This window comes from Capsaspora owczarzaki (genome assembly GCF_000151315.2).
Source record: "Capsaspora owczarzaki ATCC 30864 unplaced genomic scaffold supercont2.1, whole genome shotgun sequence".
Classification (NCBI taxonomy): domain Eukaryota; class Filasterea; order Ministeriida; family Capsasporidae; genus Capsaspora; species Capsaspora owczarzaki.
In genome coordinates this window covers 1,272,008-1,292,892 of record NW_011887292.1, presented here as the reverse complement: position 1 = coordinate 1,292,892, position 20,885 = coordinate 1,272,008, and the positions used below count along the sequence as shown (strand labels likewise).

The window sequence follows — 20,885 nt, the reverse complement described above, 5'->3', positions numbered from 1 at the left end:
AATCAAGCAAGGAAACCCCACCAAATGACAAGATCCGAAACAACCAAAAAAAAAAAAAGGAAAGGAACCAAAATCAACAACAAAGGCCAATTTATTGGAAACAGATCGCCAAGCATTGCATTGTGGCATGGACGGATCAATGCCATGTGAGACCCATGATGTGCGCAATAAACGCGTACATGTCAGAGATCTCCTCAATCTGTCCATTGAATCATCACACAAAGGGGGGCGGGCTCAGAGTGTAAGAAAATCGATTGGCCAGCTTTTCTCGATTGCCACCGATGATGGCAAACGCGGCAATCCAAGCCGGTACAACGGGCAACGCATCGTCACACAAAACACACGCAGACCTTGCCCATACGTACCACTTTTTTGGTCGGCTTGCCAGCTCCGTGGCCGGCCTTGGTCTCGACACGAATCAGAATTGGCTGGACTTGGTTCGGCCGGTGCGCAACAGTGTGCTGCAGCGTGGCAATCAGCTTGAGAGAGTGCAACGGGACAACACGGTCGTCGTGATCGCCCGTGAAGAGCATGACTGCCGGGTAGGGCTTGTCGCTCTTGGCCGTGTTGTGCAACGGCGAGTACTTGATGAGCCATGGGAACTGATCCGCCTTGTCCGAGCAGCCATAGTCGGTCGTCCACGCGTGCCCGATCGTAAACTTGTGGAAGCGCAGCATGTCCATCACGCCCACTTGCGCAATCGCGACCCCGAACAGATCGGGGCGCTGGTTGATGCATGCACCCACAAGCAAGCCGCCATTCGACCCGCCGTTGATGGCGATGCGCTCTGGGCGACTGTACTTGTTGTCGATCAGGTACTGGGCAGCCGACTGGAAGTCATCAAAGCAGTTTTGCTTGCTTCCAAGCGAGCCAGCCTTGTGCCACGTCTCGCCGTACTCGCTAACAAGCCGGGGGGGGGTATTGAAGTTGGCAACAACAATCAAATCAAGCAAAGGGGGAAAAGGAAATTCAACGAGGTGAGGCACCGGATCAAACAAGCCAACGAAAAGAACCCCCAACTGAAACGAGTTCAAAAATCTCTGTACCCGCCGCCGCGAATGTTTGCAATCGCGAGAATGCCGTCCAGGTGCTGCATGAAAATGAGACGCGACACGCTGTACGACGGCTTGATGGAAATGTCAAAGCCGCCATAACCGTAGAGCAGGGTCGGGTTGTTGCCGTCGCGCTTCAGGCTCTTCTTGGACACGATGAACATGGGAATCTTGGTGCCATCCTTGCTGGGATAGAAGACCTGTTCGGTTTGCAGCGCAGAAGGGTCGATGCCTGCTCACACAGCCAAAGAAAATAAGTTTGTTTTGTTGGGCGTCCAACAAAAAACGCACAATATAAGCAAGAGAAGGAGAGGAGGCCTCACCATTCACAACGGTCTGGTAAAAGACACGCGGAACAAGCGTCTCGCCATTCACGGGGCAATGGAAGATGGTGCCGGGGGAGAGGAAACCGTTGAACTGGTAAAAGATGGCCGTGTCCTGTCGGCGACCCGAAAAGCCGCCAACGGTGCCAATGTCCAACGGGAAATCAGCCAACAGACGCCCGGTCGACAGGTCGTGCAAGCGAAGCACAGTCTTGACGTCGTGGAGGCTGCAGACAACGAGGCGGTTTTCGTTGACGCACGATGCCCACTCGAGCACATCCTTGTCATGCTCTGGGATGATTGTCTTCCAGCTCGGCTGCTCGGGATGGTCAAAGTCGATGGCGATGGTCGTGTACTTTGGCGCGTTCAGGTTGGTGCGAAAGTAAAAGATGCGCCCGGCATTCGTCACGTAGCTGTACAGCGCATCAAAGTTGTCAATCAGCTTGACGACATCGAGAGAGCCGGTAAAGGTGCCCTTCGATCCAGACAGGTCGGCATAGTACAGCCGGTTGACGGGATCGCAGCCCTCGCTGATGGTGACGAGCACATAGGCGCCGTCCTCGCTCACTTCGCCGCCAATCATCCACTTGGGATTGTCGGGGGTCTCATAGCACAGCTTGTCCTCTTCCTGCGGGGTGCCCACGACATGGTAGTACAGCTTGTGGTGCAGGTTGATGTCTGTTTCCGTGCCGTCGGCATTCTTGGCGGGTTCGGGGTAGCGCTGGCACAGACCGAGGTGAATGATTGATCGAGATCAGACACAGACACAGTCACAGACACAGACACAGACACAAAAAAAAATACCACATGTGAAAAACACTTACGCTGTAAAAGAAACCACGGTGGTCGTGCGTCCACGAAATGCCGGAAAACTTGACCCAACTCAGCTTGTCGGTCAGCGCTTCACCGGTCGCAACCCGCTTGATGTACACGGTTTGCCAGTCCGAGCCGCTTTGGCTCAAGCCGTAGGCCAACAACTCGCCGTCTTCCGAGATGCCGTAAGCACCGAACGAGAGCGTACCGTCCGCGCTCAGCGTGTTTGGGTCGAGCAGCACCTGGCGTTCGCCATCGATCGAGTTTTGGTAGTACAAGACGCTATCCAACCAATCAACGGCGAGGTCAAAATGAGCAGCCGTAATGGAACAAACTGCAAGAATCGAACATCGTACCTTTGCGGCTGCAAGCCCGTGTTGTAAAAGTAAAAGTAGCGCGAGCCACGCTGGAACGGTGTGCCATGCTTGGGATAGTCAAAGATCTCGGTCATTCTGCGAGCATCAGGAAAACTGAACTGAGTGCAAGCTGGACAGCTGGAAAGTGATGACCTCGCCACTCTGCAATCCTCACCCACCCCTCACCCCATCAACCACCGCGCTCCTGTTGCGAATCACCGCGCCTTCTTCCTAAAGGCGTGCCCTTCGACTGGGAGAACGCGCCAAATCGCCAAGGCCCATCGCAAACGAGCAGGAGGGAACAAGGAGGAAAAAACGCAAAACAAAGAATCCAGAACAATCATCATCACTCACCGCTTCTCGAACGGCTCGCGGACGGTGCACTGATCCAGCACGGAACGGGTCAGCGTGTTTTGCGCGTCAACAAACGCCTGCGTCTCGGGCGCGTCGGGGTCTTCGAGCCAGCTGCACAACACCAAACAAAAACCAAAAACAACAAGCCAGTGGTAAGCGGATGGGATTGCTCCGTGCATCTGGATGCTGATGATGCTGATGATGATCGGTAAGGCATGCATGCAACTCAGAACGGTGAAAAGGGGGGGAGGGTCGGAGGAGGGTACCGGTAAGGGTCGGCAATGCTGGTGCCGTGATAGTCATCGACAACGGTCTCGTCGCGACGCACTTCGGGGTAAGCCAACTTGGTCATTGCTTTTGGAAGGGGGGGGGGAATCCAAGAAAATAGGAGTGGATGACTGCACAATGCCGAGCTGTTTCAGACTACTATCAAAGTCTTTGTTTCAATCTGCATTGAAGGATGGATTTTGAGGTTTTGTTTTTCAGTCATTTCACTATTGCTCTTTTTGCTTTCTTTCTTTTATTCATTCATTCTTTCTTTCTTTCTTTCTTTCTTTCTTTCTTCTTCCGCTCCCATTGTGCAAGCTTTTAAAATGGGTGCTGCAGGACTGAATTGGCCGACGGCAGGACTGCTCCTCCTCCTCGTCCTCGGTAACCCACCCACCCCGTTTCGCCTGCCCGCTCGCTCGCTTCAGTTACTGTGTGCCGATAAAAGTCCTTGCTGTGTGTGTGTTGAGGGAAGGAGACGGGGGGGGGGGGGGTTTGGCCAGTGCAAAAGCTGGACTTTTAGAAGAGACGATCACGCGGAGTGGCGGAGTTCCAATTTGCAATGGTCGTTCAGCGCACTCTGTCACTCCTGACCATTGCTCCACAGCAATCCATGTCTGTGTGTGTGTGTGAGTGTGTGTGTGTGTGTGTGTGTGCGTGAGTGCCTCTAACGCTCGCTCGCTCGCTCCATAAAACCGAGGAAGTGCGCAAATTTTAAACTCAACCCTCCCTGATTTGAACTCTACCCGCAGGTGGCGCGTTGGCGCAGAGCAGCAGTGCTACTCCTATTACTACTACTACGACGACGACGGACGCGCAGAATGTCGACGTGTCGCCGCTGGGCGCATCCATCACCTTCCAAGTGCACTCGGCCAACGACGTGCGCGAATGGCCGCAGCTCATCCGCAAGGGCACAGACATGTTCAAGATTGACGGGCATCACACGCCGCCGCACGTCTGCGCAACCCAGCAGTCGGTGGTCTCGCGCGGCTTGGATCCGCGTGGATGCCTGCTGCTCGTGCACGATCCGCCGTCGCGGCTCTACCCGTACTTTTCGTCGTACGACGTGGTGGACTTTCTGAACGACCCGGCCATCCGCCCGCTCCTGACGCAGCCCGATCGCACCATCACGCTGTACACGGACTGGAAGTTTGACAGCGACAACTACCCCTTTGTCAATCCGGCCGTCGTCGACAGTCTGCGCAACGAGTTTATCGCAAATCTCTCGCGCACCATCACCACCAACCAGCTCAACATGAAGCTGCTCACTGAAGGCTATGGCGGTCTGGCCGCCACGTACTGTCCAAGCGCGGCTGACATTACCAACCAGGCCTCGTGCTACAACACGGATGTCAACTGCCAACAGTATGCCGTTCTCAACTGTGAAGCCAATCCCATCCCTTTCGACCCCGTCAACAAGAATGTTGATTCGCTCTGCCCCACCAAGTTTGGCAAATTTATCAACTCGACCTGGCCCTGGGTGTACTGGGAACCAACTGGTGAGGGTTTGGGGGGCCACTTTTCGATTGTGTTGAGCATTGGGAACAAGAATTCACTCGCCTTGTTGTTTTTTATCTGCACAGACCAACCTTCCATCTTCAAGGTGTTGGATGCCTATGTGTCGTGCGGTGTTGAGCATGATGCAACCTTCCGCATCGCCATCAACTCTGACCCTCTGCATTACGAGGTACAAAGCGCTTTTTTTTTTCTTTTTTTTTTCTTTTTTTTTCTTTTTTTTGGCGTCGTGTCGTTTGGGCTCAAGCCTGGGCACTTCCAATCTCACTGCTGACTTGTTTCATTCTCCCTATTGTGACTGCCCACCGTACCAGGTCTTTGCTGCTTCACGAAGCGGAAAGGCGTGGAATGCCCACTTGGCCGCCCAGCCCAGCATTTCCGCCTCCCGCTTGCTGACGGCACCCCTTGCCAGCAACGCGAACGTGCCCGACCTCGTGGCCGTCTTTTCGGTGGGTACGGCTGACACGGGACTGGTGCACCGCTACCAGGTGACGCGATCGACGACTGTCTTTGGTGCCGTTGCTCCCGCGCCCGTGCTCGGCCTTGCCGGCGCAACTGCGCTTTCGACGCCCATCGCAGCCGCTGGCATCTCGGCCCAAGCCTCTGGTCCATCCCAGCAGCCTGTTGCGATTGTTCTTGACGCTGTCGGCAACTATGTCGTCTATGTGTACAGCTCGGCCGACCTCGGCTCGCTCGCGCTTCTCGGCAACGGCAGCTTCTCGCCGTACGTGCCCTTGAAGGCCTCTCTCGATGTCACAGTCTTGAACGCGTCGCAGACCTCCATCACCATCTTGCACACGTTTGTGCCGTCGGCCCCGCTGTCGTCCGGCCCGTGCCCTGCGTACTTGGCTCTCTGGGAGATTTCCCTCGCCTCGCCCTCTGCTCCAGTTGCGCTGGGCACTCCGACTTGCGTTTCGTCCGCCGCGCTCACCATCACCAAGGCGAGCGTTGCCGCAGCCGAGCAGGTGCTGCCCTACCTCGTCTACCCCTGCACCACCACCGATGCCTATGCCGGCTTTGCCACATTCTCCACCGACAAGAACACAATCCATGGCGCACCCATCTGCATCAACCTGGTCAAAATGACAGTCCAAATCTGCTTGCCGCTGCCCGGCGCCACCTCCTTGCAGTGCCATGGCCTCTCCTCCGCCCCGTTGGGTGCAGCTCCCCAGCTGGATGTCGGCACGGCGCCCTCCGTTGCGATGCAGTTTGTCAATGGGACTGCCATGCTCCTCGAAGTGCACCAGGACGGCTTCTGCACCAACTGCGACTGGCACAACAAGCGCGCCTACCCGCAATTGTGCGACGTCGTGCAAGAGTCGTACTCGGGCGTGCTCGCGGCCAACTATGGTCGCTACAGCGCGTTTGTCGCGCAGGTTGCCTCGGCCACGGCCTCCAACCCCGGTCAGGCACTCATTTCGGCCTGCCACGCCTCCATCACGCACGCCGCCTTCGACCAAGGCAGCTCTCCCTCCGTGGCCATGTACGCTCACGCCGATGGCTCTGGCCTGGCCATGGCCGAAGTGCACGTCGGCTTCCCCACTGGCGCGGTCGACTACAACGGCTGCGGTTTCCCCACCGAGTACGACGGTCTTGTTCTCGATGCCTTTGCTCTGACAGCCATGCGTGGTGGAGCCAATACCGACGACGACGACGACGACGACGACGCCTCCCTCGAGAATGCTGCCGCAGTCGATCAGTTCTACGCCAAGATGTCGTCCAACCTTGGTGTTCTGCCCGTGGACAAGCCGGCCGAGCCGCTTCCCACGGCGTCCGAGTGCGAAATCTGCCTGCAGTCCATGCAAGATTTGTACGATGTGCAAATCCACGACTACGTCGAAATCCAGGCCTCCATCGACGATGTTGTGAAAACCTGCCCCGAATCCAGGGTGATTATTGGTGGGACTCTGTGGATGTGCCAGAACATTGTGCTTTTGTACGGCGACGAACTCGCGGTGGAGGGGCTCCAAGTGGCGTTTAGCCCGCTGAACTGCAACAAGACTGGCGTGTGTTCATCGCAGTCGTCGGCACTGACATCTCCACCGCCGCTGGCAGCGCACGCGTCGGCGCTGCGCAACATGGTGCTTGCGCTTCATTCCATCCGCGATTCCTCCACGATCCAGCAGCGTCTCGATCTGTTCAAGGCCTCGCCAGCGATGGCTGAGCTCGCGCTGAACGCAGTGACCAGCAGCCCCGCTGCCGAGTCTGATCGCTTCCCCGGTCGTGTTCTCCGCTCTTGGATGTTCAAGCAAGGGTTGGCCGCAGCTTTCGGTGTGCTGTGAAACGTTCCAGGCGAGGTTGATTTTTGCCCAAGTACTGTATGAATTGAAAATTTTTGCGAGAATATACGTGTGTTAGCTCCCTCCGTTCTTCTTGTGTTTGTCTCTGCTCTTGTGTTTGTGACGACGCTCAAAGGAGGTTAAACTCAAACCCGAGAAGGTCCAGTGCGATAATTTTTGGTAGTTGATCAGAGATTTGTTTTTTTTTTTCTTTTCTTTTGGAGCATACACAACAGAGACAACAGAGACAAACATCATAAAAGCAAAAAAAAAAAAAAAGCGAATTCACAAAATGCCCACAACCCAGACAATCAAAAAAGTCCCAGCATTTACTTTGACAGACTGTTGAGCAAGTTCTCAATGTCATCAAACGTGGACGGAGTGGCTGGCTGAGGGGTAGACTTGCGAGGCGCTGCGGGCGCACCACGCGGGCTCGGGGATTGTACTGGTGGCTGCTGCGTCTGGCCTTTCATGTTGGAGATTTGAGAGAGATTGAGCGGAGGCGGTGCTGGCGCGTGTCCCGCAGGCCGAGGGATTTGCGTAGGCGCGGGATTTGCTTTCGGAGCGACGGGTGGTGCGGGAGGCGCTTTAGGCGCCATCGCGGCCGCAGCGTTTTCGTACAAGGGTTGCGGAGGAATGGTCTGACGCGCGGGCTGTGCAGCAGCGACATTCTGGTACAAGGGCTGGTTGGCAATAGGGGCGGGTGGAGCAGAAGGTGGCTTCGGGGCCTGCTGTGACGGACGCGGTGGGTTTGGAGATGACGGGCCGGTGGGTGAGACGGGTGGCGAAGGCCCGCGAGAAACGCTTTTCAGAACAGCTGGCTGCGGGGCTGGGACGGCTGGCGTCATCATGACGGCAATACTTTGAGCAGGAACGTTGCGAGGAGAAGCCTGGGACGCCGACGAGCTCGTGCGCTCGCGAACGTGCAAGGTACCGTTTCGAGAAGGAGGTGACTTTGTCGGCGCAGGTGCCTTTGGGGCTGCGGCGGGAGTCGGAATGTTGATTCCACGAGCGGCAGTCTGCCCAGAACCACGCGAGAGCGTTGGCGGCTTGTCGGGCATCACAAAATTCTCTGAAAAGGTGCTGGCTGGCATCTCGTTGGTGGGTACTGGAGGCGCAGCGAACTGGGGCTTCTTGCGGCGCTTGGGCAAAGTGTCGTCCACCTCAACAACAAGCAACGCGGGCTCTTTCGGGCCGGCTGGGGCTGGCGGAGGAGTCGGCGCCACAGGCGCAACGGGCAATGATGGAGGTGCGGGCGGCGGTGCTGCAACGGGCGCCGGTGGTGGCGGGCCAGGCGGCGGAGGTGGCGGAGCGCCCACGGACGCTGGCGGCGCTGGCGGCGGTGGTGGAATGAACGCAGGAGGAGCCGGAACGGCGCCGGTCGGAGCCACGACAGGAAGAACTGCCACTGGTGCCGATGGCGGCTGCGGTGGCGGTGGTGGCGGCGGTGGTGGCGGCGGCGGAGCGCCGGAGGGCGCCGGAGGAGCAGATTCGGCAGAAACTGGAGCCGGTGGCGGCGGTGGAGGCGGAGGCGGTGGTGGCGGCGGCGGAGCGCCGGAGGGCGCCAGAGGAGCAGATTCGGCAGAAACTGGAGCCGGCGGCGGTGGTGGTGGCGGCGGCGGCGGCGGCGGTGGTGGTGGGCCAGCCTGTGCAACGCCGGCGGTCACTGCTGCTGTTGTTGCTGCTGCTGCTGCTGCAGTAATGGGAGGAGCATCCTCGCGCGTATCAAGCTCGGCAAGAACGCCAGCAACAAGCTCGTCCAACGACAAATCTTGCATGCTTTTAGACTTGCCTGCATCTGGCCCGAAGCTCATGGGGACGATGCCTGTCGCAGAAGGGCGACGAGAAGCGTTAACCGAGGGAGTAGCCGAGGTTGGCGAGGGCAGGTTGTCGGGCAAGGAGAATGGCGCTTCTGTAGGAGCCGCGGGAGTGAAGCCAATGATGGTATCGCTCTCCTCTGAGCTTTTCTGTGGCGTGGTAGCAGGAGCAGCAAGCACCGGGGGCATCGGCGGCGGTGGCGGCGGCGGCGGCGGTGGTGGTGGTGGTGGCGGCGGCGGGCCAGAGGGCGCTGGTGGTGCCTCATAAATGCCCTCAAACTGCAAATTCGCAGAGTTTGCCTCTGCCGCTGTGATGGGAGCCCCTGCAGCTTTGCTGCCAGCAGGGCGCTGGATCAGAGCATACAGATCACCGTTCTTCTCCACGGTCTCGATGTGAGTCTTGGTCGTGGCGGCGCCAGCGTCCGACTTGCCAAGCACTTCGTACAGGTTGTCGTTCGCTGACATGGCTGGTTGCGCGTCAAGAAGCATTTTCGAGTGTCGGCGCTTCAATTCGGCCAGCTCGCGCTCTTGCTGCTCGAGCTGGCGAACGAGCGCGGCTTCCAAGGACGCGTCGACTTCCAGACCGTCATCAAGCGAGCTAAAGCTCTTGGTGGGTGCGCGCGAGCCGCCGGCGAGGGAAGGGCTGCCCACCGATGTCATGCTGGTGGTCGATTCTGCCGAGGCCAAAAAGTCAAACTCGTTGCCGACCAAGTCTGCAAGCTCGCCGGGCTGGACGGGTCTTCGTTGGCCATCGTTGGTGCTCACAGTCATGTCGCCACTCAGGTCCTCAATGCTGCCTCCGGCCATGGACAAGCGCGAGAGGGCCTTTCTGGCGGCGACAGCGTTGTTGGCCTCTTCCGGCTTGGTGGGCGACATCATGGAGGCGCGGGGAGTGTTTGCAAACAAGGCGGTGAGTCGAGCGGCGCCCTTGGAGTCCTTCATGGCGCGAATAGAGCCACGGAGGGTGCCAGACCGTGACGGCTGAGGACGCGGTTCGTCGTTGAAGGACGGTTTGTAGTCTGTCTCGCCAATCGCGGTGAACCCGACTGCTCCCCAATTCGCGCTGCCACGGAACTCGGACGGTTGTGCAGGCAGCTTGAGGTTGTTATTGCCCGCACGAGCAGCCACTGGCGAGCCCGTGGAGGACGACAGACTCTCGTCGTCGTCCACCCATTTGGCCAAGCTCGCCTGGCTCGGCGCGCCCCACAGATTGCCCCCAGCAGCGGAAGCTCCTCCGGCAGCTTTGGGTGGATTGTTGTTCTTGTTGTTGTTGTTGTTGTTATTGTTGCTACTGTTCTTGGGAGCCTCCGCTTCCGGGGCAGGAGCAGGCTTGGCCGCAACGAACGAGTCGGACATTGGGTCAAAGTCGGCGTCGCCGTACATGAAGGCCATGAGCTCGGGGTCTTCGCCGCGCAGGGTGCCGTTGAGCGAGCCGGGCATGACTTCGCTTTCGCTCTCGGGCGACTTGCCGCTGGGCTTCTTGTCCTTGCGGCTTGAGCGAGTGCGCTTGATGCCGTGCGGTTCGGTCGCAGCGGCAGCGCCTCCTTCGGCAGACTGGCCCGCGCCCATTTTCTCACCGCGCTCGAGACCACCAGATGGGAGGTGTGTGTGTGTTGTTGTTGTTGTTGTTGTTGCTGTTGTTGTTGTCAACGGACTTCTCGCAAAGTCGACGAGAAAAGAGCGTCAAAAAAAAAAAAAGGAAATAATTCAAAAATGAAAAAAAAAAAAAAAAAAAAAAAAGACTGTTTGTCGGAAATTGGAACCCTTTTTCCCAACGCAACGTGGAGGCACTTTGTGTTCCTTGCTTCAGTGTGTGTGTATGCTTGTAGTACGAGAGGGATGCTTCTCGTTCCTATTCAGACCTGTGGAAGACAATAGCGTCAACAACAAGCAGTGAGACACGCGCGTGTTCGTGGTGGAAGAACTTGTTCTTTAAGGCAATTGGCCCCGAAAATGGTAGGTTAGTTGTTGAGGAGAAGAGGAAGGCGACCCATAGGACCTCACACACACACACACACAACCACAGCGTAGGATAGTAGGAGAAACGAAAGACCAGGCAAGGAGAGAAGGACGACGCGACAGAACAGACAAGAGGAAGGTCCAACAGTTGGGTTGGCGAATTTGGTCTCAGAGCCGACGCTGTAAGCCGCATGGACTACAACAAGCCAGTAGTCGTCGTGGCGAATTCGAAAATGCAAGGTGGGGGCAACAGCAAAAGCAAGGAACGGCGTAGATGACGCGACAAAACGCCGAGGACCGCTTTGGGGGAAAAGCCTGGTTGAGTGGGCGGGTGGAGCGATCTGAATTGGATGGAGATCCAAATCCCAAAAAAAAAAAAAAAAAAAAAACCTCCACAGCGGCGTTTTCCCGTCTCCCTGGACACCAGCACGTCCCAGACCCACACACACGCGCGCGCGCACCGCCCAAGAGACGCGTTTAGTGCTGGGAAGCAAGCAGCAGTCCATCCAACCACGCCTCCCCCGTCATTCACAAATGCGTGTATGCGTTTGTATGCGTTTGTGTTGGTTGTCAGGTTCAAAAAAAAAAAAAAAAGCCATAACACAAAAAAACCGCCATTACAAAAGCAAAGAAAAAAAAAGAGTGGAGTTGAACACACAGTGGAACATGAACAGGGAAGTAAAACATCAACAACATAAACTCGTCCATTTCGCCATTGTGTGTGGTTTGCATTATGCTTTGGGGGGAAGTTCTGTCTCGAGATGAGGCAGCTGAACGGCGCAAGAAATAGAAAAATGGAAAAAAAAACCAAAAAAAAAACCAACAATCGCGGTTTGACTTTTTTTTTTTTTTTTTTTTTTTTTTTTTTTTTTTTTTTTTTGTGGCGCTCGTGTCGTCACCAAAAAAACAAACCAGTTCTCGTCGTCGTGCCATTTGACATCAGCGAGAAGACAATCAAGATAGTGCATCTCGCGTCTCAATGATATAACGACGAGCAACAAAATCGAGACGAAGGGAGGGGGCAACAGCGGCCGCAATGCGCGCTTTGTCTGCATTGCATTTTTACAGTCCAAACGACGATCTCGCTCAGAAGCAGCCCAAATCGACCAATATGCGAGATCGCGATCGCTGCCTCTGTCGCGATTGGTTTTGTTTGAAGGGTAGAACAGGCTGTCTGCATCTTCAACAGTCTCTCTCTCTCTCTCTCTCTCTCTCTCTCTCTCTCTCTGTCTCGTTAAGCGTCTCTCCCGCAAAAAACAACCAGAACCAACAACAAACCGCTATTTTTGAGCCCCTCTCCTCAAGTCTCGTGCGGGATTCGGCCTGGCAGACACCAAGACGCAAGAACAGGGGCCTCAGGTGGTGTATCCTCAAGTGGGGATTCCATTCCTGACTCGCGAGACGAAGGGGAGGAGGGAACACCAGATCTGCTGTGACGCTGGGTTTTGCGGCTTCCCCTTGTTCCTCCCCGTTCAACCCAACCGCCCAAAAACCAACCGCCATCCTTCGTGACATGCTCGTGATGCCCCGTTCTTCGTGAAGAGCAATAATGGCAGTGGCAGCGTGATTCGCCGCGACACAGAGGTCCACACGACTACGTGCTGCTGATCATGGGATGGCAACAAACGCCCACTCACCGCGAACCACTGGTACAAAGTTAAAAGTGATACTGAACAAAGACTGGACGACACGCAAAATAACACAGAAAAACATATCGTCAAAACTACAGCAACACAACGACAAAGCAACAACATCCAGCGTGCGAGAGCTCGGTCACTCAGACTCTGGCTTTCCATGGAGATGAACAACCTCGCGTTGTGCTCAAATGTGCTGTATTGGATGGAAAGAAAGCAGGCAACAGCCATCAGTCCGTTTTTTTTTTTTTTTGTTGGTGTGCGCTTGCATTGAAACCAAAACCAAATTGCTGACTGACTGAAGGCCGAATATGCGCGACCGCAAGAAGCAGCTTGTGCAACGCGCCACCGGCCGTTGGAGGATGGCTGCAGTAGCAGCACCATGGTTGCTGATCGCGCTTGCCGTGTGTGCGGCCGTCGTAGCCATGCAGGCGAACGCAGAGCGAGCCGACACGTCAGATGCGCTGCTCAAGCCAAGTCTGGATGACACACCAGCAGCCAAGAGCAGGCCATTCCATCGCCATGACGATGGCCGTGCTGCGAATGCCAATACGGACAAGGCTGACGACAACGACGATGGCACGTTCACGCTGGACTGGGAGGCCGAGTCCAAGCAGCACCGAGACTCGCGATCGACGTTTGCGTTCGGTGCGCACGGTCGCCTTCGCGGTCGTGGCGTACAGGATGACGCCAGGGCACAGAGAATGGCATCGACAGACAAAGCGTCGTCGTTTGCTCGGTCGCGGCAACCTCACCGCGATGGACTGCAAAACCCAACCTCCTCGGATGTCTCGGTTGAAGACGACAATGATGATGATCATGATGCGACAGAAGATTCCATCACCAAGCATCCTGGCCAGCACAAGCCAAAAGTGACGGCGCAGAATACTGGCGCGCAGTCGCGCGCAAAGAGCAATGCCAGTCCGCCGCAGCCGCGTCTTCCTCCAAAACCCGTCAATCTCGATGGGAGCGCCTCGTTTGACGAATTAGTGGAAGCAGCACACCATCACATTTCGGATGCACAGCTATCGAGCGCAAAACAGATTGCGGCCGCGGCGGTGGATGTTGCGCCTGAAGGCAACAGCACAGCTCAAGCGCTGTTGACCATTGCAACGAATGTGGAAGAACTGTTGCAATTCTCGCCCGTACACTTGCGCCGCCTGCTGTTGCTCGAGCTTGATGCTGCGCTGCGTGAAATAGGACATGGCCACTTCCCGTGGCTGCATGAGCTGCTTGCCGGATACTTTGCGCACGACGCTGCGACCTTTGAGCAATTTGCCGGCAAAGGTGCCGAACACCTGAGCCACTATGTCAGCGCGCTGCCAGCAACCGTCCGTGACAAGGTGTCTCTTCTGCATCTCGGCGATACGCTAAGCAAGGCTGGACTGCATGTCCTTGCTGTGGATGCCTATGTCGCGGCTGGTGAAGCTGATGCTTTAGAGGATGACAGCAACGCTCCGTCAAGCTTACCGGCCCGCACCTTGCGTGCCGATGAGTGTGTTCTTTTAACGCGCCTGATTGGAGCGCAGCTTGCCCAGTTTCCAGCTGCACGTAACTATGCAGAGTGCGCGCTGGAAGAGTTGGCCACCCATCGCCAGCTCCATCTTGACGCCAAAGTCAAGATTGCCCAGGACAGGGCCGTTCTCATGGAAGGAAGCCAGGCCGGCGATTCGAACGAGTCGCCACGTCGCCCACGGCTATCCAAGCACAACGGGCAGCTCCGCCACGACTACCGCTTCGAAGACGATGTCGAAGAGCGCGAAATCCGACAAATCTACATTGAGACGCTCGTGAGCCTGGGGTATGCCTCCAAAGCCCTGGAACAATACGGACTCGTCTCGGATCCTCAGCTGCCCCTCTCCTTTGACGTTCTGAATACCACCAGCCGGCTCATGTGGACGGACGTGCTGTCGGTGACAGAGAAGCACTTCAACCTCGACCGCCTCGATCCGAGGCAATACTTTCAACAAAAGGGCGACGCTGCAACACGCAAAGCTCGCGCTGAAAACGCCCGCCGAGTTGCCGCGGGCAAACCTGAGACTCCATTGGGCTTGTCGTTCTCTGTGCTACAAGTCTATCCACACGAGGACTACCGCTCAACGCTGACCAATCCTGGGCTCCGCGAAAGTCCCGGAGTCTTTTCAAAAGTGTCTGCATTGCGACGTTCCGAGTCCGACGGGTCTGCTTCCGCCAGCACAACGTCCGCGGTGGCGACACAACCCAGTCCCTACACGCTCGCCAAGCCTGTACAGGCCTTTGATAATGTGCTCCCCTTGAATCTGCTGATGCACTTGGCCTACTTGTTCCGCCAAGAAAGCTCGTACTGGACGGCCGTCAATCCGCCCACGCGCGACAACGTGCCTTCGTTCTGGTATCCTTCCCCTCTCGAGCAGCAGCCGCGCAACCAAGTCGAGCAAGCTATTCATTACATTGTTCACACACTTGTATCCGGTGCCAATGTAGTCGATCCCTCTTCATCGGCAGCGGCAACGTCCAAGAGCCTCGCACAACGCATTGCCGGCGTCGAGTGGTGGGTGTCGCGACAACCTCAAACAAGCTCGGCCGCCTTCAACCACTCCTTTGCCCCGCTTCATTGGCACTATGATCAGGTATGAAAAGTTGTCCGTGAGGACAGGGGGAAGTGATTCGCGGCAAGGAAGGAAGGGTTTGTTGTTGCGAATTGTCAATACCTCTTTCCTTGTTTTTTTTTTGTTTGTTTTTTTTCTGCCTAACTGCATCATGTGCCGCGCCTTTTGTTGCTTTCATCTTCAATTGGGATCTAGGAATGGCAATTTTCCCGCGAACAGACGGCGCACCCATTGTTCACCGCGCAGCTGGCGCTGTTTGGCCGCCGGGACTCGGTGAGTGCAAGCTTGATCGTCAACCAAACGATGGCTCAAGCATTCGATGCGCAGAGCGGTTCCACTGGTCCAGTGAGTGGCTGGGTGGTTCCTGGTCTCGAAAACCGCCTCGTTGTGATTGACGGGGCGCTGCTGCATGGGCGATTGCCACCCATCAGCCGATTTGCGACGACGCCTCAGGGAGGCAGCTGTGACAGCAATCGCCATGTCAAAAAGCAGCGCGACCACGAAAACCAAATGCTCCAACTCATCGAGTCCATGGAAGCCGCTCCTGGGTTTTCCGATCTGTCCGAAACGGAACGCATCCAGCTGCGGCGTGAGCTGCGCGAGTCGTTCCTTGACAGCATGGCAGACGAGCGAGAACAGGCTGAGCAAGCACCGACACACGAGGCGGCGGTCGAGCCAGTCCCCTTCACCGTGCTCAACATGGCGTTCATGGGCGTCGAGTGCATCCACGGCGCGCCTTGGAGCGGTTCGTGTGCAGATTTTGATCTGAGTGCACTTCTGCAAGGCGTCGATCTGGCCGAGCAAGCCGCTCAGGCCCGCAACGCCAAACTGCAAGCAGCCTCTTCCAAGGAATGGCAACGGCGCATGGAGCAGCAGGCTGGCGCGAACGCTCCCGATGCGGCGACCCAGGCCGAAAGCCCCACCCCGCCTACGTTGCAGCTCTCCAGTGTCGTCCAGGCGTTGGCACAGGTGGATGCTCAAAGGCGATTGTTGCAGTCGGATTTGAAGCTTGTCGCGTTGGCCTCGCCGGAAGACCCCGAAGACGAGAGCAGCTTCCCACGTTTGCCGGTCTCACTCAACCGGGAGCTTGTCTTGAATCGCACCCTGTGGCCCGCAGCTACTGTCGAGGAACTCATTCCTGCATTGGTGTCGAATGTCTTCCAAGCCGACCCTGTCTCGGAGGACAACTCTGGACCTCGTCGCTACTGCCGGTATCTCACCATTCTGGCAAAGGATTTGTTGCTACGGAAGCAGTACAAGCGCGCAGACGTCCTTCTTCGACACGCGCGGATGCTCTCTGAAAGCTCGTCAGAACAGATTGACTGGGAGCTGGTTGCGCTTCATCAACTGTCTGAAGCGCTTGCGCTTGCCCAGACCCTGGCCGAGCCAGAAAAGGATTTGCTCGTCGTCCAGCTTTTGGAATCGGCCGTCAGGATCCTCCCTGGCGTCTTTGTCGAGGCACACCGCTTGCTAGCCGACTATTACGACTGGCAAGCTGAGGAACGAGACGCCCGCCGCTCCGAGCACGATCAGACCGCACCTGTGACTGATGACTACTATCTCGATGAGTACATTCAGCAATCGTTGCGGGAGTATACGGGTCTGAGCCCGGACATGCCGACGGTGACGGACCGCACGCCAGACGTTGTGCTTGCGTTCCGAAGCGCGTACCACGCAAAGATGGTGCATGATCGCAACCCGCGCGATCCTGTGGCGCTGCTGCAATACGCAGATGCGCTGCTACTTGCTGGACACCAGCAGGAAGCCGTGGATGCTTACACCGACCTCTTGATGGCCGTACCCTACGGCAATGTCGATGGACGGGTTTGCTCGCTCGTGTGCGAGCTCTACGTCGGTCAGTTGGGCAACAAGGAAGCGGCTCAGCCCTTCTGCCACTGCGCTCAGCAGTACCACCACCAGCAGCAAAAGGATTCAATGAGAAAGGGCAACTAGAGGCAGGGTGCTGTTGTTTATTTTGTGTTTTTGTTTTTTGTTTGTTTGTTTGTTTGTTTGTTTGTTTTTGTTTTCTGTTTTCTGTTTGTTTTTGCTCGTGTTGGGGTTTTTTCTATTTGATGCTTTGCTCTGCTTTTTTGGATTTATTGTTTTGTCATTGATTGGTTTGGACAACTGAATTGGAAGGTGACCATGATATTTTGGGTTTTAAAAAATGCTTTCAATCAATAGAACGTTATTGCGTGGCCAGGAGCAGCTTGGTGCGATGCTTCTTGCTCAATCCGGTAGTCCAAAATCGCAGAACTGGCAAATCATCATCCTTGATGTCGAGGGCTTTGAGTAGACGGTTCAACCGCTGATTGTAGCCGTCTTTGCGCGCGTTTTCTTTCGAGAACTTGAAGAAGAGTTTGGCTTTGCTGTTGGTTGTGGACGAAAGGTACGAGCAACGGAATGGGATTGGTCAGTATCAAGCAGTGAGGCGCGAAACATGCAACATTCAAAAACGACAGGCAAATGGGCGGGACGGAAACCGCTTTGGCGAACAAAACACTTCGCAAAAGTAGCACTCACTGCATCCACTCTTCCTTGAGAGTCACCACAAACTCGTGCTTGACAGCGTCAGTGTACATTGTGCCAAGGAGGATGGCCAGTACTTTTTTGGTGAACGAGTTGCCCGTCTCGGCCTCGGACTGATTGGATGCCGTCACGGAAAAGGCATACGCCGCAAAGCGCAAAATGGAGAAAGAATCGGTCGAGAGACGACGTGCGTGCTCGGCGGTCTCTGCCGAAGCGGAGGAAGGGATGGCTGGTGGTGGTGGCAAATACGCAGAGCCTTGACTGGTGGGGTGGGTGCTGTTGCTGGACATGTCGCTCACGTGCACCGATGGGACGGACGAAATTTTAGCACGGGCAGCTCGCAGGAGCGTCTCCTCCGTCGAGCCGGGCGGGTTTGCGCCATTTGGTTCGTGCATTTGCGACGTGGCGAGACTGTCGGCGACACTATGCATTCCGCGCATACTGGCTTGACTATCGCTCAAAAAGTTTGGAGGGGAGGATCTCCCGTGAGAAAGCAGCTGAAATTCGGCGGTCGCCATGTCGACGCTGTGACTGCCATTGCTTTGGTCGCTAAAACTCGCAGTCACAGGACGTGTGGCTCCGTTTGCATGTTGATGTCCGTCAGCCACTTCAGTGGTGACGGGAGGTCGCTCTTCACACGTCATGTCCAGTAGAACATACGAGTGTGTGTCCACATGAGGCGGTACTTCAGCAGTCGCAGTCAGGCCGAGGAGATTGCACTGCCAGCTGTCCTTGTAGACCGTGGAGCGATAGTCGACATTGCAACACCCGATAGGAATCAAGTCCTGTCATGCAACCGACGAATAAGTTCCAAGGAACGAAGAAGGTTGCGTTGTGCATCAGAAACTCTTTTGGACGAAAAGCATAACCGACACATACCTGTACGAGTCGCAAACACGATGCCACCATTGTCGGGTCGGGTCCACGAACGACAAGTTGGTTGCCAATTACCACATTAAATAACAACAGAGTAAAGACCTCGATGCCTGTGGATGGAGGACGAGAGAGAGAGAGGGTGAGCAGCTCGGCATCAATTCTGAGAATCACGGCATGCTGATTTGGTCTGTACCTATCACTTGGATGAGCTCGGAAAGTGTCGCAAAGCGTAATGTGCCCGCACGGTCAATCATCTCATATTGGTTGGTAAGGTCCGCCGGATGACCTGAAGCAATCTGCGAGTGTCGTGAGACAATCGAATGAGGGACCAATACAGAAATGGTTTGTTCAACAAAGTGCTGAGGATGCGCGTTCGTTTGTGGAACAACCACAAGTGGCAGGCGGCAGTTACCAATGGCGGCCCTTCTATTTGACGTTCAAACATTCGTTCGCCACAGGCCTTCAATGTCCACGCAAACGCGGTGTGAACGGTTGAAAAGAGCCTCTCGTCGCCGCTCAAGTCTTGCAAGGAGCGAAGAGCCTGGTGGCCACCACGTCGTCTTCGAAACTGGTCTGGAGTCATACTGATGATGGCATGCAAAAAAAAGGAAAAATGAGCTGGCTGGGGAAACCTCCTGATCACGCATTCTGGGCGAGAACGCGCGCTCACCCAAATCCAGAGCCAACTCCGGGGCTGGCAAAGCGAGCTTCGGCGGTTTTCTTGGCCTGATCCGCCTCGAATCTGCGCACCAAACAAGCCCACCGTATCAAAATATCAAAACAGGTCAGCAATTCGCCGACTGGGCACTCGCAAAATTGTCACACGCTCCAAAATGCGAAACATCTTACCGATGATTGGCACGCTTTTGGAGGTCTGAGATTAGCTCTCGTGAAGAGGACACGAGAAAGTGCCACGAATTAACAAGATAAATGCGATCGGTCATCAACGAAATGATGCTGTACCACCGTTGAAAGCCGCGCGCCTGTGCATCTCGCACAAAAAAGGTATAACTAAACACATAGCCAGACTTGTCGTCTCCAAAGATAACAGCGCCTTCCCGGCCAGGGCAAACCTCGCAACTTAGACTGGCGTAGAATCAAAGCAGAGCAAAAACAAGGCAAAAACACAGATTGTGAGCCAGGGAGAAGAGAAAAAACGTCAAATGCTCGAGGGCCCCCCATGCCAAGTGCTCCTGTTGTCCTTGGATTCTGCTGAGAAAGCAAACGCCCGTTGGCAGGAAAGCACACAGTAATAGACGAGGATGCACTTGCCTGCGAACACAGGCTTGACGCACATGACTGTAGAGCGAAGGATGATCCGGGTACTGACTGGAAATGTAGCTAATCCGAGTGGTGTGATCGTTTGTGATAAACCCGGGCATGTCGTCCGGAAGAGAGCGGCAGGACGAGCAGGTCGAGTTGCTGGCTGCTGGCGAGCCAGGGCTGGCAGCAGCGAGATGGCCGATACGTCGTCGATTGGGGCTGGGCGTGTGCATGCCACCAGCAGCGGCGGTTGCTGCCGCGGCAACGGCAGAAGAAGAAGAAGAAGAAATCGATGATGGCACGTCCAATGACGATGCGTTGGAGGTTGTTGTGGTGGTCGAGTGGGACGCAGTGCGGCTCATGTCCCGCGACGACTCGCTCAGTGGCGGGAGATAGCCACCGCGGCCGCCAAACTCGCTATCGTAGTAGCTCGCCGTGTCCAGATCCTTGCCATTGTTCAGTCCTGTGCCATTTGCACCACCAGCGTGGCTCTGCGACACTGCTGCTCCTCCAGCGCCGCTCGTGGTGGTGAATGCCTCGAGCGGATCGTGATTGCTATGGAAGGCCTGAACAAACGGACGGCCACACGCAGGCACATAGGCACACACACGCGCGCGCGAGATCAAAAGGAGGGTGAGCACATGATGGATCGTCTTTCCAAGTCCTCTTGCTTTCGGTCATCGAGAAAGTCAGGAGGGGGGCAGGGAGGGTGAGAGAGCATGTGAGGCGGCGCGAAAATTTGCTGACGATCAAAGTCACACACTTCGATGCACACACTTTGATGCACACACAAACACCAGGGCATCCCATGTACGATGCAATCGTGGGGAAAGTGCGCGCGCGAGAGTGTGTGTGTGCCAGGTTTGTGGCTGTTGTGGAGACCATTGTGTCAAAAAGCGGCGATTGTGAATCGAGTTATTTCTGAAGGGGGGTTTCGGATTACCTGAGTGCAGAACAGCACGCTGGGGCCGTGGAGCTCGCAAAAGTGGCATAGGACGATGATGCCGTTCATGATCTTTGCGACTCCACAACGAACGAACGATCAAAAAAAAAAAACCTCAACACGAAAAAAGATGAAAGAATATAAAAATGAAACGAAACAGCGACAAAGTGGACTGAAAAAATCATTCACGACACTCGACACAAAAAAACACGCCACCTCTGAAATTGGTGTGTGTTTGTGCGTGTGATTTTGTCGCTTGAGTCATGAGGACATGCGATTGGAAGCGAATCGTACATGCCCTTTTTTTTCTTTCCAAC

General features: G+C 55.8%; 5 protein-coding genes across 6 annotated transcripts; 2 read left to right on the top strand and 3 right to left on the bottom strand.

Annotated features, from left to right (window-relative positions):
- Positions 1 to 81: 81 nt before the first annotated feature.
- CAOG_00384 (prolyl endopeptidase) lies at positions 82 to 3,291 on the bottom strand. The gene is made up of 8 exons (XM_004365198.2): positions 3,165 to 3,291; positions 2,899 to 3,009; positions 2,545 to 2,640; positions 2,200 to 2,470; positions 1,376 to 2,096; positions 1,047 to 1,284; positions 366 to 900; positions 82 to 199 (listed from the first exon to the last, which is right to left on the bottom strand). The coding sequence occupies exons 1-8, from the start codon at positions 3,248 to 3,250 to the stop codon at positions 137 to 139; spliced, it is 2,121 nt and encodes a 706-aa protein (XP_004365255.1). The 5' UTR covers positions 3,251 to 3,291; the 3' UTR covers positions 82 to 136.
- Positions 3,292 to 3,434: 143 nt separating this feature from the next.
- On the top strand, positions 3,435 to 7,045 carry CAOG_00383 (hypothetical protein). Its single transcript, XM_004365197.2, has 4 exons — positions 3,435 to 3,549; positions 3,918 to 4,664; positions 4,749 to 4,852; positions 4,995 to 7,045. The coding sequence occupies exons 1-4, from the start codon at positions 3,492 to 3,494 to the stop codon at positions 6,960 to 6,962; spliced, it is 2,877 nt and encodes a 958-aa protein (XP_004365254.1). The 5' UTR covers positions 3,435 to 3,491; the 3' UTR covers positions 6,963 to 7,045.
- Positions 7,046 to 7,142: 97 nt separating this feature from the next.
- CAOG_00382 (hypothetical protein) lies at positions 7,143 to 10,491 on the bottom strand. The gene has a single exon (XM_004365196.2). It carries the CDS (start codon positions 10,343 to 10,345, stop codon positions 7,289 to 7,291), a length of 3,057 nt encoding a protein of 1,018 aa, XP_004365253.1. The 5' UTR covers positions 10,346 to 10,491; the 3' UTR covers positions 7,143 to 7,288.
- Positions 10,492 to 12,621: 2,130 nt separating this feature from the next.
- CAOG_00381 (hypothetical protein) lies at positions 12,622 to 16,920 on the top strand. Its single transcript, XM_004365195.2, has 2 exons — positions 12,622 to 14,978; positions 15,153 to 16,920. Exons 1-2 carry the CDS (start codon positions 12,681 to 12,683, stop codon positions 16,908 to 16,910), a joined length of 4,056 nt encoding a protein of 1,351 aa, XP_004365252.2. The 5' UTR covers positions 12,622 to 12,680; the 3' UTR covers positions 16,911 to 16,920.
- Positions 16,921 to 17,047: 127 nt separating this feature from the next.
- Positions 17,048 to 20,729, bottom strand: CAOG_00380. 2 transcript variants are annotated; one of them, XM_004365194.2, is made up of 9 exons: positions 20,569 to 20,729; positions 19,635 to 20,191; positions 19,212 to 19,448; positions 19,033 to 19,104; positions 18,775 to 18,946; positions 18,556 to 18,658; positions 18,366 to 18,472; positions 17,481 to 18,271; positions 17,048 to 17,326 (listed from the first exon to the last, which is right to left on the bottom strand). In XM_004365194.2, the coding sequence occupies exons 1-9, from the start codon at positions 20,635 to 20,637 to the stop codon at positions 17,146 to 17,148; spliced, it is 2,289 nt and encodes a 762-aa protein (XP_004365251.2). In that variant the 5' UTR covers positions 20,638 to 20,729; the 3' UTR covers positions 17,048 to 17,145. The 2 variants fall into 2 exon arrangements, with proteins under 2 accessions (XP_004365251.2, XP_011269942.1); XM_011271640.1 differs by having other exon boundaries at positions 17,097 to 18,271.
- Between the last annotated feature and the right edge of the window lie 156 nt (positions 20,730 to 20,885).

Coding starts and splice junctions, on each gene's coding strand:
- CAOG_00380 (XM_004365194.2), bottom strand. CDS start 20,637: ATGAACGGCATCATCGTCCTATGCCACTTTTGCGAGCTCCACGGCCCC. Junction 18,947..19,032: donor GGAGTTGGCTCTGGATTTGG/GTGAGCGCGCGT, acceptor TGCCATCATCAG/TATGACTCCAGACCAGTTTC. Junction 17,327..17,480: donor CTCAAGGAAGAGTGGATGCA/GTGAGTGCTACT, acceptor CACAACCAACAG/CAAAGCCAAACTCTTCTTCA.
- CAOG_00382 (XM_004365196.2), bottom strand. CDS start 10,345: ATGGGCGCGGGCCAGTCTGCCGAAGGAGGCGCTGCCGCTGCGACCGAA.
- CAOG_00381 (XM_004365195.2), top strand. CDS start 12,681: ATGCGCGACCGCAAGAAGCAGCTTGTGCAACGCGCCACCGGCCGTTGG. Junction 14,979..15,152: donor TTCATTGGCACTATGATCAG/GTATGAAAAGTT, acceptor ATTGGGATCTAG/GAATGGCAATTTTCCCGCGA.
- CAOG_00383 (XM_004365197.2), top strand. CDS start 3,492: ATGGGTGCTGCAGGACTGAATTGGCCGACGGCAGGACTGCTCCTCCTC. Junction 3,550..3,917: donor GCTCCTCCTCCTCGTCCTCG/GTAACCCACCCA, acceptor CTCTACCCGCAG/GTGGCGCGTTGGCGCAGAGC. Junction 4,665..4,748: donor GGTGTACTGGGAACCAACTG/GTGAGGGTTTGG, acceptor TTATCTGCACAG/ACCAACCTTCCATCTTCAAG.
- CAOG_00384 (XM_004365198.2), bottom strand. CDS start 3,250: ATGACCAAGTTGGCTTACCCCGAAGTGCGTCGCGACGAGACCGTTGTC. Junction 3,010..3,164: donor AGCATTGCCGACCCTTACCG/GTACCCTCCTCC, acceptor GGTGTTGTGCAG/CTGGCTCGAAGACCCCGACG. Junction 2,641..2,898: donor CGCGAGCCGTTCGAGAAGCG/GTGAGTGATGAT, acceptor TGATGCTCGCAG/AATGACCGAGATCTTTGACT.